The sequence below is a fragment of the Phyllostomus hastatus genome, unplaced genomic scaffold, assembly GCF_019186645.2.
Source record: "Phyllostomus hastatus isolate PE091 unplaced genomic scaffold, TTU_PhHast_1.1 phas_scaffold_46, whole genome shotgun sequence".
NCBI classification, from domain to species: Eukaryota; Metazoa; Chordata; class Mammalia; order Chiroptera; family Phyllostomidae; genus Phyllostomus; species Phyllostomus hastatus.
Window position 1 is genome coordinate 23,633,559 of NW_025334032.1, and position 15,076 is coordinate 23,648,634.

Sequence of the window (15,076 nt, forward strand, 5' to 3'; positions counted from 1 at the left end):
TTTCTGTGCATTGGTTACCCCCTTAACATCAGAGTATGTTTCTTCAAATATGGAAATAAAACTTACTTTTGAGTAAACATTGCCAGTATGAAATGTATGCATGGAATACACTACTATTCTCCAGTGTCTGGGAAAATACAATATGAAATATTCTACCAATCACAAACTAAGAGAGAGGTTACTTATTATTATTGCAAGATCATTGTAAGCATTAGCTGTCAGTTAAGGGTTAAATTTCTATGTAATCAGCCTCCTACCCTGGTCCTAGAGTTTTATTTAACCATTTCATTCTGTTATGTTTCAAGTTGATCATTTTGTCTTTAAAAAAAGATACCAAGGATCAATATGCCACTTTTACTAGAGTAACATCCAATAAATACCAGTGCCATATGTATGATTCTATACTAGCTTTTGGCCTATATTTACTCACTGAACCAATCATTACTTTAAATAACACCTTTGTCCTTGAAAACACTTAAACACATAAATATTTCCCAAGAGATAACTTACCTGTTTTGAATAGGGCCTACGGGCTTCTCTTCGTTCCCTAGTTAATCTCCAAGGAGTTATAATTTCATAAGATGAGAGATGTGAGGTCTGTTGAAAACCTACAGAAAAGAAGATGAAAAATATAAAAAGTAAACTAAAAAAAACTACATGGTACCAAAATATAATAGAATTCAAAAGCTAAATGCTCAAATCAGAAAATTCATCTGGTTCAACATAGTACTGGACGTTCTAGCCACAGCAATCAGACAAGAAAAAGAAATAAAAGGCATCCCAATTGGAAATGAGGAAGTACAGCTGTCATTGTTTGTAGATGACATAATACTGTACATAGAAAACCCTAGTCTCCACCAAAAAACTTCTCAACCTAATAAGTGAATTTGGCAAAATAGCAGGATACAAAGTCAATATCCAGCCACTGAGGGTATTTTTGTATGCTAACAATGAAATGTCAGAAAGACAAACTAGGACAAAAATTCCACTTACTATAGCAGCAAGAAAAAATAAAGTACTAGGAAGAAACTTAACCAAGGAAATAAAAGACTTGTACCCAGAAAACTATCAAACACTTAAGAAAGAAATTTAAAAAGATACAAATAAATGGAAGCACATACCGTGTTCATGGATTGGAAGAATTAACATCATCAAAATGTTTACTACCCAAAGCAATCTATAGACTCAACACAATTCCTATTAAAATACCAATGGCATATTTCACAGATCTAAAAAAAAATTTCAAAAATTTATATAGAACCAAATAGACCCTGAACAGCCTCCGTAATTGAGAAAGAACAACATAGTAGGAGAGATCACAAACCAGATAGCAAATTACACTACAATGCTACTGTAATCAAAACAGTCAGGTACTGGTGTAAGAACAGACACATACCGTATTTTTCAGACCATAAGACGCACCTAGGTTTTAGAGAAAAATAGGAAAAAAATTTTGAAGCAAAAACATGGTAAAACATTTAATAACATAAATAACAATATTTCACCAATGTAAATGTAAACAGAACTCAACAGTGGCATTAACAACCATTATTCCTCCCAAATTGGAGGGGGGAAGTGTCTTATAGTCCTAAATATATGTTAAATCAGTGGAATGGAACAGAGAGCCCAGAAGTAAACCCATGTCTCTATGGTCAATTAATATTCAACCAAGGGGGCAGAACCATACAGTGGAGTAAAAATAGCCTTTTCAACAAATAGTGTTGGCAGAACTGGACTGGTACATGCAAAAAAGTGAAATTAGACCACCAGCTTATACCATACACCAGAATAAACTCAAAATGGATAAAAGACTTAAATATGTCATGACACCATAAAAGTCCTAGAGGAAAACATAGGCAGGAAAATTTCAGATATCTCATATAGCAATATTTGTGCTGATATATCTCCTAGGGCAAGAGAAATAAAAGAAAAAAATAAATAAATGAGACTACATCAAATTAAAAGGCTTCTGCATAGCTAAAAAAACATCATTAAATGAAAAGGGAACCAACTGTATGGGAGAACATGTTTGCCAATGATACATCAGACAAAGGTTTGACCTCCAAAATATATAAAGAACTTATATGACTCAACACCAGGAAATAACAATCCAATTAAAAAATAGACAAAAGACATGAACAGACACTTTTTCAAGGAGAACATACAGATAGCCATAGACATATAAAGAGATGCTCAACATCACTAGCCATTAGAGAGATGCAAATTAAAACCACAATGAGATACCACCTCACACTGGTCAGAATGGCCATCATTAATAAATGAACAAACAACAAGTGCTGGCGAGGATGTGGAGAAAAGGGAACCCTAGTGCACGGTTGGTGGGAATGCAGACTGGTGCAGCCTTGTGGAAAACACTTTGGAATTTCCTCAAAGAACTAAAAATAGAACTGCCTTTTGACCAAGTGATTCCACTGCTGGGAATATACCCTAACCCAAATCACCAATCCAAACAAACTTATGCACCCCCATGTACATAGCAGTGCTATTTACAATAGCCAAGTGTGGAAACAGCCTAAGTGCCCCTCAGTAAATGAGTGGATCAAAAAACTGTGGTACATTTACCCAATGGAATACTATGCAACAGAAAGAAAGAAGGAACCCCTACCTTTCCCAACAGCATGGATGCAACTGGAGAATATTATACTAAGTGAAATAAGCCCAGCAGTGAAAGACAAATACTGTATGATTTCACCTATAAGAGGAACCTAATGAACAAAATAAACTAACGAGAAAAATAGAACCATGGGCCCGGAAACATGGAGCAGACTGACAGCAACCAGAGGTGCAGGGGAAGGGAGATAATGGTGGAAACAGGAAGAAGGGGCTAGCCAAAGAACACGTATGAATGACCCATGGACACGGACAACAGTGTGGGGATTGACTATGGGAGTGGAGGGTGGGGTGGGCTGGGCAGAGAAGGGCAAAGGGGGAAAATTTGGGACAACTATGGTAGAATAACAATATTTTTTTAATTTCATTTGACATTTCCATATTAAAACATATATATATATAGTTATACATGCAAATAGCAATATGTTACATAAATATAAGGGGAAAATGAATTTCCAAAAAAGAATGTCAGTCTTTACCCAAGTAGTTGATGCACAACAATCATTTTCAAACAATTTTTAACTATAAACCCTAATGCTTTCTCTTAAACAAAATCTTAAGATGTAAACACACACACACACACACGAACTATTCTGGTGGGGAAATGGATGTGAGAGAGGCATCTGGGGCCTAGCAGCATCTGCCCGCCTCCCACTTTCCACCCTCACCCAACACGGATGACATCCCGTGAGATGGTACTGGAGTATTTATGAATGGACAAGAGCAGTAAGGGAAAAGTTACTTTTAATGCCTGTGGGTTAACTCTAATATTTAAACACAACAATGTAGCAATTATAGCGAGTGAAATTAATGCCATTTGATCTATCCTAAAAAAATAAACTTCAGATAAAATTTATTAACAGTAAAGAAAAAACACTCATGAAGATTTACTCCCAATTTCAATCCTTCTCAGTTTACCACAAAGTGGAATCGTATCTAAGCAGGGCTTGGGTTCTAGAGTCATCACTTGAGCTAAAAGTGAGTATGTGTTGGGAACCGCCCTGACTGGTATCAGAAGCTGAAACCCCCGCTTAGGCTAAGGCTAAGGGAACGCCCTTGGAACTGTAAGCCAGCAAGGAGACAAAAGCTTATCTTCCTGGCAGGAATGCTGCTTCTGCTGCTTTATTCATGACTGAACCCCAAAAAGCTTGGTCGGGTTAGCCAAAGACGGGTAAGATTCCCCACAGGGGGAACGGCCTAAGACAGGCACGATCACTTTGGGAGGCCCCCCAAAAAGAAGGACTTGGGGGGGCTGCAGCAAAAGGGGGGTGATGGACCCTCGCTCCTCAGCTTTGACATAGCCTGAGTTCTCAGCATCTGGGAAAAAAAACCCTCCTTGTCTCCCAGTTGCCTTAGTTCCCTTGCTCCACCTAAGCCTGAAACAATGACAGGGTGGTGCAGCTCGGTACTGAGAAGTGCGGATTCCCCGGGGTGATCAGGCCTAAGAAAGAACATGTAAATTACTGTGAAACCTGCTTTGTTTAGAATGCTCCCAGTTGAATGAGAAGGGTCTTAGGAGGAAGTTATTTTGTTCCTCAGTCTTACAGCTCTTTGACCCCCAACTCAATAGACCGGCAGAGTTCTTTGTTTTCTATGGTTCCTTACTTCCCCCTAATGAGTACTGTACTTTACCTGAATTATTATGCAGAATGAGCCCAATAAAAGCAGGTATGGACTGTAAATTGGCGCGCTCCCCACTAGGGGGGGTGGCCATTTCGTCCCTACTTCCCCACAGAAACTAGTCTGTCTCTGTGCATGTCGTTTTTTCTCGCGTGTTTATCGTGGAGCCATCCACAGCGTTCTGTGGTCACTGCTGGCCGGTGACCCACGCGCAACAAGTATGATCGAAATTAGCCACGCAAGTTCCTCAGGAAGAGACCCCACATTAGGGTCTGAGACACAGTCTGCCGATACGTCCAGCAGATCTATTCTTCCAGCATCACTGAGATGACATATCAATGTTTTCAGTGAACCTGATGAAGTAGATGGTCACAGTCTAAGGTCCAGGGATGAAAACTCTATATATCTCCACATATCAAAACCACATTCAGTATAAGGAGGCTTAAGTCTAGCATACACAAACAGAAAGACTAAGGGGAGACCGGAGACACACATTCCACTCAACAGATCAGTGTAGGAAATAAATTCATTAAGTGGAATTTGATAAATTAAAAGAGGCTTATAAATATATGGACCTATGTAGATCCTAATTCAAATAAATCAATAGAAAAAAACAAAACCTGAGATAATCAGGGAAATTTTAGCACTGCACAGATATTTAATGATCTTCAGGAATTAGTGCTAGTTTTTTTAAGTGTAATAAGCATGTTATGGGTAAGGTTTTCCTTTAAAAGTTCTTATGTCTTAAAGACTCATTCCTAATATTCGAGAGCAAAATTAATGTCTAACAGGATGTCCAACCTGCAGCCCATGGGCCAAATGGAGCTCAGGATGGCTATGAATGCAGTCCAACACAAAATCATAAATTTACCTAAAACATTATGAGATTTTCCCAGTCAGGGTACATGCCTGGGTTGCAGACCATGACCCCCAGCAACCGCACATTAATGTTTCCCTCTCTCTCTCTCTCTCTCTCTCTCTCTGTCTGTCTCTACCTCTATCTCCCTCCCTTCCCTCTCTAAAAATAAATAAAAAATAAAATAAATAAAATCTTTAAAAAAAACATGAGTTTTTTTGTGTGATTACGTGTAGCACTGTACTTAATGTGTGGCCCAAGACAGCTCTCCTTCTTCCACTGTAGCCCTGAGACACCAAAGGTTGGACACCCCTGATCTAGGATTTGCATCAAAATAATTAAGTGTGTGTTTGAGGGAGAAGATGCATATAAAATTATATTAAAACTGGGTAATGAGTCCACAGGAGTTCATTACTCTTCTCTCTACTCTTTTTATGTTTCATATTTTCTACAACAAAATAATCATTTTTAAGTAGCTATCCATAGGGAGTGGGATGAGAGACTTTTATTTTTCACTCTATAAAACTCTGTATTATAGTCTTTGTGAAATGTTGTATCACATATTATATATATGAGACTATAGAATGTGTCATAAATAAACATGTAAATACCATAGGTAAATGTACCAAACTTGTTTGAAGTAGTTACTATGATGGAATAAAACCAGAAAGTAATGAGGTAGGGACTTGGACTTTATTTCCTGCACTCTGATATGTCTGCAGTGTTTGAATTTGTTTTTACAATGAGCACCTATTTCCTAACCCCTGTATTACTTTTAAAATTAAAGTTGGATTAAAAAGAGTGTTTCTTGAACAAAAAGCATAAACTATTTAAAATCACTGATTACATAGCATCTCTCAACAGCTCCTTCCTTTCCATCAGCCTTAACCCCATGTCAAGGCTGCTATGACACCTTCTTCCCTGGGCTCCCTTCTCCCACCCTCTCCTCCTTCGGGTCCAATCCACATGTTCATTCACCCAATAATTGCCTTATGCCCCTCAGATTTCTGAAACCAGAGATTAAAATGAAGTATTTACATCAAACTTTCCCCAAGATAACACTGTACATGTATAAAAATGTCTACAACCCCCGGCTGGCGTAGCTCAGTGGATTGAGCGCAGGCTGCAAACCAGGTGTCGCAGGTTCGATTCCCAGTCAGGGTACATGCCTGGGTTGCAGGCCATGACCCCCAGCAACCGCACATTGATGTTTCTCTCTCTCTCTCTCTCTATCTCCCTCCCTTCCCTCTCTAAAAATAAATAAATAAAAATCTTTTAAAAAACTGTCTACAACCTTGCCTAGCTTAAGATTTTAAAAGATACAGTGTAAACAGGAAAACATGAATTGTATCATATGCAACACAGTCACGTCATACTAACAGTTTTCAAACTCTTTACCCACCAATCCCTTATGGCTTTATAATATGGCATATTATACTATGTATATGTGGCTGCAAGTCATTACATAAAAACACCAGAAATGGACTAAAATAAAATGCTCACAAAAGCAATCACGGGCTACTCCAAGGCATATTTATGACATACTACGATAAAATATTCAGCTGTCCGGAGTTGTCAATTGGGAACCATGTCAAAAGAAACCCATGACCTGAATAGATGCAGGCTTCAAATCCCTGGGTAGAAATATCTTGTAATCCTTAATTAACTGAGCCACAGGACCATTTCTTCACCCAGAATAAATCCTTCAATGGCCTGCAGTTTCTCGAATTTCTAAAAACACAAATTCCAACATTATCCTTAGTCATTTCATTCTGGATCACAGTGATCCACCCAACTACCAGGGCAGTCACTCCAGAGATGCTGGCAGGAATAGGTGACAGAAATAAAGTGCCTTCTGTAGGCAACAGGTTAGAAGTTTTGTGTGAGAAAACGTACATCATCCTGTACATCATTACAGACAAGGTTTGTATGACTCAAGGCAAGGATGTGATTCATGAACTGAATCATTACAGACAAGGATATGTATGCTAATAGACTCGGACAACTGTTACACTAGAAGCTCAACAGTATGGAACTAAACTTAAATTTCTTCATCATAACTCAGGAGCAAAGACCACAGAGAAAAAGAAATTCTCGGCAAAAGGAACTAAAATGAGCAGCCAGATATGTAATCAGCTCTCACTTTGAAACAGGGTGACTTAATAAGTCACACAGCTGGTTTTGGGCAGTGAAACTATTTACCAAAACTAGCTCTTTTATATAGATTGCTAGCAAAGGAAAAAAGTCCAATATAGGAATAAAAGCACAATTCTTGTTTTGGGGGAGGGAGAAACCCAATTACTCATTTCTTTTAAAAGGCTTTCAAAACTATAGCACCCAAAAATAACTTATGTATGTAATAGCTATGATTAGGATATCAACTTCTTGGTTTTAAAATCCAATGATGCACTTTCTGAGTGGTGTAAGGAATCTAAAACATAAGAAATGTACATACTAAGGTTGTATCATTCAAGAATAATATATACTAGTTGTATAGAAATACTCCTTCCTATATTTTTTCAAAGTTTCTTTCTTATTTCTAGTTCTGTTTTTCTCTCTCTCTCTCTCTCTCTCTCTTCATACTTTGCACAGATTTTTCAGTTCCCCCTTTTTTAAAATACCAAATAGCAGCACTTTCACCTGGGAACAAAAATGACATTATTTCACATGTTACTATAAGGGAAGTGCATTAACATTCTTTATATAAAGCTTCAACCTCAACAATATTAACATTTTAGATCAGAAAATTCTTGGGGTGGGCGGTTTCCTGGGCAGAGTAGGAAGTTAAGTAGTATCCTTGGCCTCTACCCACTAAATGCCAGAAGCACCACCAGTGCGACAACTAAATATATCTCCCAGGTACCTGCTGGGGAATGTAGTTCACAGAGAAATAAAAATCTTAATCCAATCAACTCCATAGAGAATATATGCTGTTCTAATAGAATCTGACAGACTAAACATAGTGTCAAAAATCAAGCCACCAGAAAACACACTGGAGATTAAAATAAGAGTTAAAACATGAAAATTAAAGTGTCTTAAATCCAGAGAAAGGTGTTAGTTTCACTTCTTCCTCTAACTCAGAGATTCTCAACCCTTTTCAACTCACAGCACACATGAAATAATTGCTGAAATTCTGTGGCACACCAAAAATACCTATTTTTGGCTGATCTGACAAAAAATATGTATAATTTTTATTCATTCACACTGGACAGTTATTGCTGTGTTGACTGTTGTCTTTTTTTTTTTTTTTTTGACAATCTACAGGAAAAGAGGTCAGTGCCCCTGACTAACCAGTCATGAACTACATGTGCTAAAAATCTTTGTGGCACACCGGTTGAAAATCCAACTCCGTAGATATTTTTATGTACTGTTTTGGAGGGAGTCCAAGTGTACGTTTCATAACAGTAACCATAGTAGAGGAAACAAGTAAAAAGAATTCCACCTAATTGCAAAGCAAACAAATGTGAACCCTGAGTCATGGGCTTTTCTGCTTTTCTCCTTTCCTCCCCACCTATAATGTAAACAAATAGCCACCCTGAAGTACTTTCACTGTAGAAAATAAACCTGGGTTCCCCATAAAAGATGAAAAGATAATTCTGTTGTCCAAGTTCATTCTTGAAAAGAAATTGTTGTAATTAGATCCATAAAACTGTTGTTACTCCAAGCCATATATTTCCATTCCATTCACATGGTTAATCCCTAATAAACATATACCATACATTATCAATAACTATCTTCAAACATAATTATAATCTGTCACAGCTATGTCCTGTATGTTTACATTTCTTGAGTGTTACCGTGTTTTTTTGTTTACAATTACACATTTCCACATTTAGAAAGAAACAGGGCATTTGCTGTTGTTTGTAAGTGTCCCTTTTGGAAAAATGCCAACCATGTATAGGATTTAATGCCCTAAAGAATTTAAGTTCCTCTAGGGAGGAATTTAAGTTTCTTGAGACAAAGGACAGTATCTTACTCGCTATGTGCTTTCTGTACAGTACAGGAAATATTAAATAAGTGTATGTTGAGTAAACAACCTCTTCTTACCCTTACTGCTATACATACAACTCATAATTGTCATGAACATGTACATGTTCATGACATGTAAGCTTTATATTGACATCTTTTATACCCATTTTCCACAGCTCCATGTGGCCCACACATCTGGCACGTTAACCACAATGCTATTCCATCATATTTCTATGCCATAGACTGCTTAACCACTCCTCTCCAGCAGCTGGGATCAGAGTGTCTACTCACAGCAGGATTCCAATGTGTCCATAAAGCTAATCTCCAGAGATCTACTGCCTGAGGGTTCTCAGGGGAAACTAAAGTGGGGGGTCCTCTTAATATGAGTTAAAGCATGCAATGTCTCATTGAAAGAAAAGTGTGTCAAAGGGGAAAAGGCATTTCCCACCTATGGGAATGGGTTTCATCACACAGTATGACAGATGTTTGGCAGTGGCATCATTTGACTTATTATAAGCTGAAATACTCTAAGTCTTATGTTAAGATAAACATAAATGAATACACAAACAACTGTATATTTTAAAGCAGACCAAGTTAAATAAACTTCTCAGGTTCCCTAACTTACTCTTAAAAGATGTGATTCAAGAAGTATCCTTTTTCTCCCCAGTACTAAAAAAAAAAAAAAAGTATCATATCTGACCATGTTGGAAAAATTATTTGACTAAAATAACACTGACACAAAATAAAAATAATTTCTCAATATAAAAACAAAAGTATACAATTCAAAGAGCACTCCAACTTTCAAAGGTAGTGGAGGGTTAGTTACTGAGACACCAGGAAGACGAGATTTACTTTTGAGGCAGTCAGTCACATAGCACTGACTCACAGGATGGCCTAACTCCAAGACTCTGCTATAGACCAGATATCCAAGGGGAGGGGAGTGCTGTTTATCTTACATTTGGGCTTGTGGCTATTCCAAGAAAAAGCCTACAGTTACTGGGAGCTTGCATCTTTGGGGGAGGGAGGGGGAGATTCATAAAAATTCAAGATTTTTATCAAAATAAAAAAATATAAAGGTACCTTATACTTTGGTAAGGTTAAATTTAAAGCATTTTTTGAACACTGTGCTGGAACCCAGCAACTTATTCTGTATATATTTTAATTATAAATGTTTTACTTTTTAAAAAGTTGAAAACCAAACTATACTTTTTATTCCATTTGAAACTATATTTTAATTACCAGCTGATAATAACACATTTACAGTTTCTTTTTATCGATATATATTAATAGTATTTAGAAATAGTATTTACACAACGGAATTCTATGCAGCAGAAAGAAAGAAGGAGCTCCTACCCTTTGTGACAGCATGGATGGAACTGGAGAACATTATGCTAAGTGAAATAAGCCAAGCGGTGAAAGACAAATACCATATGATCTCACCTTTAACAGGAACCTAAACAACAGAACAACAAAACAAGCAAAATATAACCAAAGACACTGAAATAGAGAACAGGCTGACAGTGACCAGAGGGGAGAGGGGAGGGAATTTCAGGGGAAAAGGGGAAGGGTTTACAGGAACAAGTATAAAGGACACATGGATAAAAACTAGGGGCGGGTAGAAATGGGAAGGAGGAGGGGAAAGCTGGGTGGGTGGGTTGGAATGGGAGTAAAAGATAGAAAATTGTACTGCAACAACAATTAAAATAAAATTTAAAAAAATAAAAAAAGAAATGCAGTATGCATCTTCGGTTTACATAAAACAAATGACACCCCATCGCCATGGGTTATAATACTCTCAACCACTCAGGAAAGCCACTTATCAACAAAGAAAGCTAAGATAATCAGCCAGAATGCACGGTCTGCATTCTTCTGCTTCGATGGTACATCCTGCTGGGACCAGCCTGATGTTAAAGGAACCAAGTAGTATCTCACAGGGGCAGGCAAATATGGGAATATGTTAAATTAAAAACAAAAAGAAGCTATTACTCATACTTAAAATTGGTCTACTAATACCCAACCTGACCACTAAGTCAAAATCAATGAAACAACCATATCCAATCCATCATCCTGCTCAGTATAAATATTTCATTATATATTTTACCTACTGCAGTTCACTTGCATGTAAACTGGTAATATCAGAGAGCATGAGAGGAAAAAAAAATAAACTAATGAAGCTATGGTTTGTTGAAGGGAGACTTTTATGCTTATTCTCTAGGGAAGGCTGTAGCTCAAGAACACCATTCCCCACCCCCCCATACTAGTTTAAAAACTTTAGACTCCTCTTGGGCATATGATTGGCTCCTTATTGTCTTTTCTTACAGAAACATATCAAACAAATGTCCAGGGATTATTAGGTCAAGAAACATAAGAGGAACCATGCTGACCCCAAAAGAATATTTATAGAATATTATCACATATTTTCATTTATCAAATTTCGAACAATTTCTCTGCACTAGGCACATTTCCATGCAGTGGGAATACATGATGGTTACAATATAATTTTGACATCCCAGGCTTCCCAAGGTAATGGAAGACAGGAAGGCAAACTATTTTACTTGCAGTATCTTTAGTACTTGAACAACAATTAGAATGAGAGGTAATGAAAGACTTCTTGGAGAAGCTGACCATGTGCTATCCAAAATGACAAGTAGAAGTATTCAGTTCTACCAAACTCTCTCACTACCAAACTCTAAAATTTTAGCTCATATAATGCACTAGAGGAATATTTTCAACTCAGTAGGGTCTTAGTTTATTAAAAGATGAATTAGTTGCAGAACTTTCTCTCATTTTGATATAAACTTTGAGATAAAGACCTGTTTACTTATAAATGGCCAAGGATAGAGAATTTTCTAAGAAACTATTTGTTCAGAAGCTTGCCCCCAATTTTTTGCTATGTTGTGGAGACCAGCATTTATTTCTTTCACAGAGTATTTGAGCACTTCCAATCCTGCCCAGTTTTCTTCAGAAAAACATGCATAGGGCTTTAAGTGAAAACCAAGCTATCTTTAAATTTAAAAGACTACAGTCTCCTATACAGTACAAACACAAACATCAAATTCAAATCATTTGCTGGCACCAAAAAACAAAATTAGTGTGGACCTCAGTTCTTATTACATAGTTCCTTTTACAGTGATTCACCATGAGTAATTACACTTTAAAACTCACTTTCTTTAGAATGCTAGTCTTTTTAAATGTTCATTTTTTTAATTCTAGGCCTACTCATCATAATTACTACCTTCAAAGAGAAAATCAGGAGAGGTTTCATACTTGGTTCCCTTTGTGATTTTTCACAACCATACATAGTTACTCTTGTTAATCCCAGTTTTAAAAAAAAGTTTTACTGTGAGTGTCAGCTGTCTGGAATTTATGCTGCACTTCCTCATTGACACAATGGCAGTAAAAATTCTTGCAAAACCCATTTCACTGATATGTAGACAGTGCTTACTAAATCTTCAGATTTCTCTCCGATTAGAAGAAAAAGGTTTCAGTGCATTTTTTAAACATCCTTCCTGTATTGCAAAAGTTTAGTCATCTGATTTTGGAAGAACATTCTAGTAGGGAAACATGAGTTGACTCATTACACACTATTACAAAAGCCTCTTAACGGTTCTCTCAGCTTCCAGCTGTCCCTCCTGCATTGTCATCCATTGTGTTGCCAGTTACCTTCATGGCAAATCCCGTTATGTAATAGACCCTACTTAAAAACCTTCTTACCCAAAGAACTTTACCTATAGGGCAAAGTCCAAACCCCTTAGCAGAACATAGTAGACTCTTCCCAGCTGGTACCAACCTACCTTAGTTTCCCCTTGCCCCCCTTTCATAGAGACTGCCTGGGGATATTCTCATCATTCCTAACAAGTCAGGTTCTTGCACCCCTCCATACTCTTGGAAAAACTCTTCTGCTTAGAATGGATTCCTATCCCTTTACTTGAACATTATCCAATATAAATCAGTTCAAATATCGCTTTCTCTATGGAACCTTCCCCAACATCCCTCAGATAATTAGCAAATGTAGTCTAGTCACCCTTTGCCCCTCCAAAAGAACTGAGCATGGCTGTTCATAGAAATTCAATAAACACTGACTATAGTTTGAAAGCATACACATGCTTAAATGAGGGACTGGCCATAAACTGTTAAAGCCAGAGTTAAAAACCACAAGGATAGTCCATACATCTATATACAAGTATATAATAATCAACATATATTAACATTAAAAATGTAGTGTTAGTTATGTTTGAAAACACACTGAATCATAGATTACTAAAAATTCGGATGTATAAACTACTTCACATTAAATACTGGTAAAAGTTAACCATCCAGAATGCCACAGAAAAACACTCTTAACCAGAAAAAAAACTCAGTAGCTCCCCAGTCAATAAAGTCTCATTATCTGGAGCTTTAAAATTCCTGCAATGGGGCAAATTCACTTAATTGGAAAAAGAATAAACCAAAGATAAGAAAAAATGTAATTAGCCTCCTGAAGGTCAGCAGCCCGGCACTGAAATTTCCTGTCATCACCTTTGAACAATTCTTAAGGCAATGATTCAGTAAAAAAAAATCCATTCTCCATCATACTCTATAACTGATCAAGAAAATACAGCCATGCAAACAATTCAATACATGAGCCAGAATAAAGTTGTGTCCCGAAAGAAGCTAGAGTGTTAACAATTTGCTCCCACTAGGTTTGGACATCTCCAGTATTGATACTTTACATATTCAAAGGAAGTTTTACAATTCAAAAGCGATTTCACATAAATCATGTAACTTTAGCAGAGCAGAAATTATTTGTCCGGACTTAGAATCCCAGGAAAAATGCAGGTAAAAGACTGACCAAAGAAATACAGCACTTCCAAAAAGAAGTATTGGCCCTACAACAAAATGGCCCAAGAAAAACGGGCACGCACACACCTTTATTCCATCACTAAAATTAGTCCACCAATGGGTGGACCCACTGGTGGCTCCGCTGATAAAAGGAACGTCAAAATTTCCAGTTATGATAACCTGGACCAAAAGTTCCATCTCCCTGCCTCTTTCCAAGTGACATGAACTTCACAAGCAAGACCAAGCTCCAGTTCTCAAAACAGTTTCAACGTGAACACACCCTCGGCGCGCACCCAGCAGACTCTCCGGGGTCGGAGTCGGATCCAGAGTAGTCTGGACAGAGTCTGGAGTACCCAGCTTGGCGCGAGATGGAGGTGGGGAGAACCGCAAAAGACTGTCAAGCAGGGGACTGATGAAGAAGAACCAGACAGAAGACCAGTGCCCACCCAGACAGGTTTGGGGCGCCAGACACTGGACCTAGGGTCTGAGCACTGTCCACACACAGCTGGAGCGGCTCCGCCTCCTGACCCCGAGTCCAGGAGCCAGGCCAGGCCCCTCCACTCCCAGGCACCTCGGGATAACTCCGAGGTCCCAGCCCAAGGAAACACCAATCCCAAAGGTCCCTGGGGGCGGACACCCACCTGGCCGAGCCCCACCAAGGACTGGGCCTACCAAGCCAAACAACAGCAACCACTGGAAGCGGAGGGTCCCCAAGGGCGATCCCGCGCGGGATCCCATCTCGGCCGATCCCGCAGGTTCTACTCAACATCCGATCGCTCCTGCGTCCGTCTGCTCCATCATTTCCCAACCCTGCCCGGGCCCCAGAGTTAGCAGGGATGCGCGCGCCCGAGAACGAACACGCGCTCGCCACTGACGCAACTGCGCTCTTATCCGAGCTCGCTCCCGACTTCGGCTCGCTACCGCTGACGTAGGGAAAAATCCAGTCCCGGGCGAGAGAATGGGATTGCTATCTGCCGGCTAATACCCGCACTAGGCTGCCCCGCCCACTCACTGTCCGAGCCTGTTTCCACTCCCAGGCCCGCCTACTCTGGGGGTCGAGGGAACCGATTGGAGGAAGCACTCAGAGCAAAAGGAGGAGCGTGTGACGCAGAAGAGGAATTGAGAGGAAAAGGCCAAGCACAGCCCCGCCCCCTGCGCAGCCCTTTCTGATTGGTTGTC

General features: G+C 38.8%; 1 protein-coding gene across 1 annotated transcript in view; it reads right to left on the reverse strand.

Annotated features, from left to right (window-relative positions):
* ADAM9 (ADAM metallopeptidase domain 9) overlaps window positions 1-14,888 on the reverse strand; it is a 97,794-nt gene extending 82,906 nt beyond the window's left edge. The window contains exons 1-2 of the mRNA XM_045821539.1: window positions 14,539-14,888; window positions 511-608 (exon numbers count right to left, since the gene is read on the reverse strand). Of these exons, the coding sequence (XP_045677495.1) occupies window positions 511-608; window positions 14,539-14,635 (195 nt within the window). The 5' untranslated portion in view covers window positions 14,636-14,888. The remainder of the gene's footprint in view (window positions 1-510; window positions 609-14,538) is intronic.
* Between the last annotated feature and the right edge of the window lie 188 nt (window positions 14,889-15,076).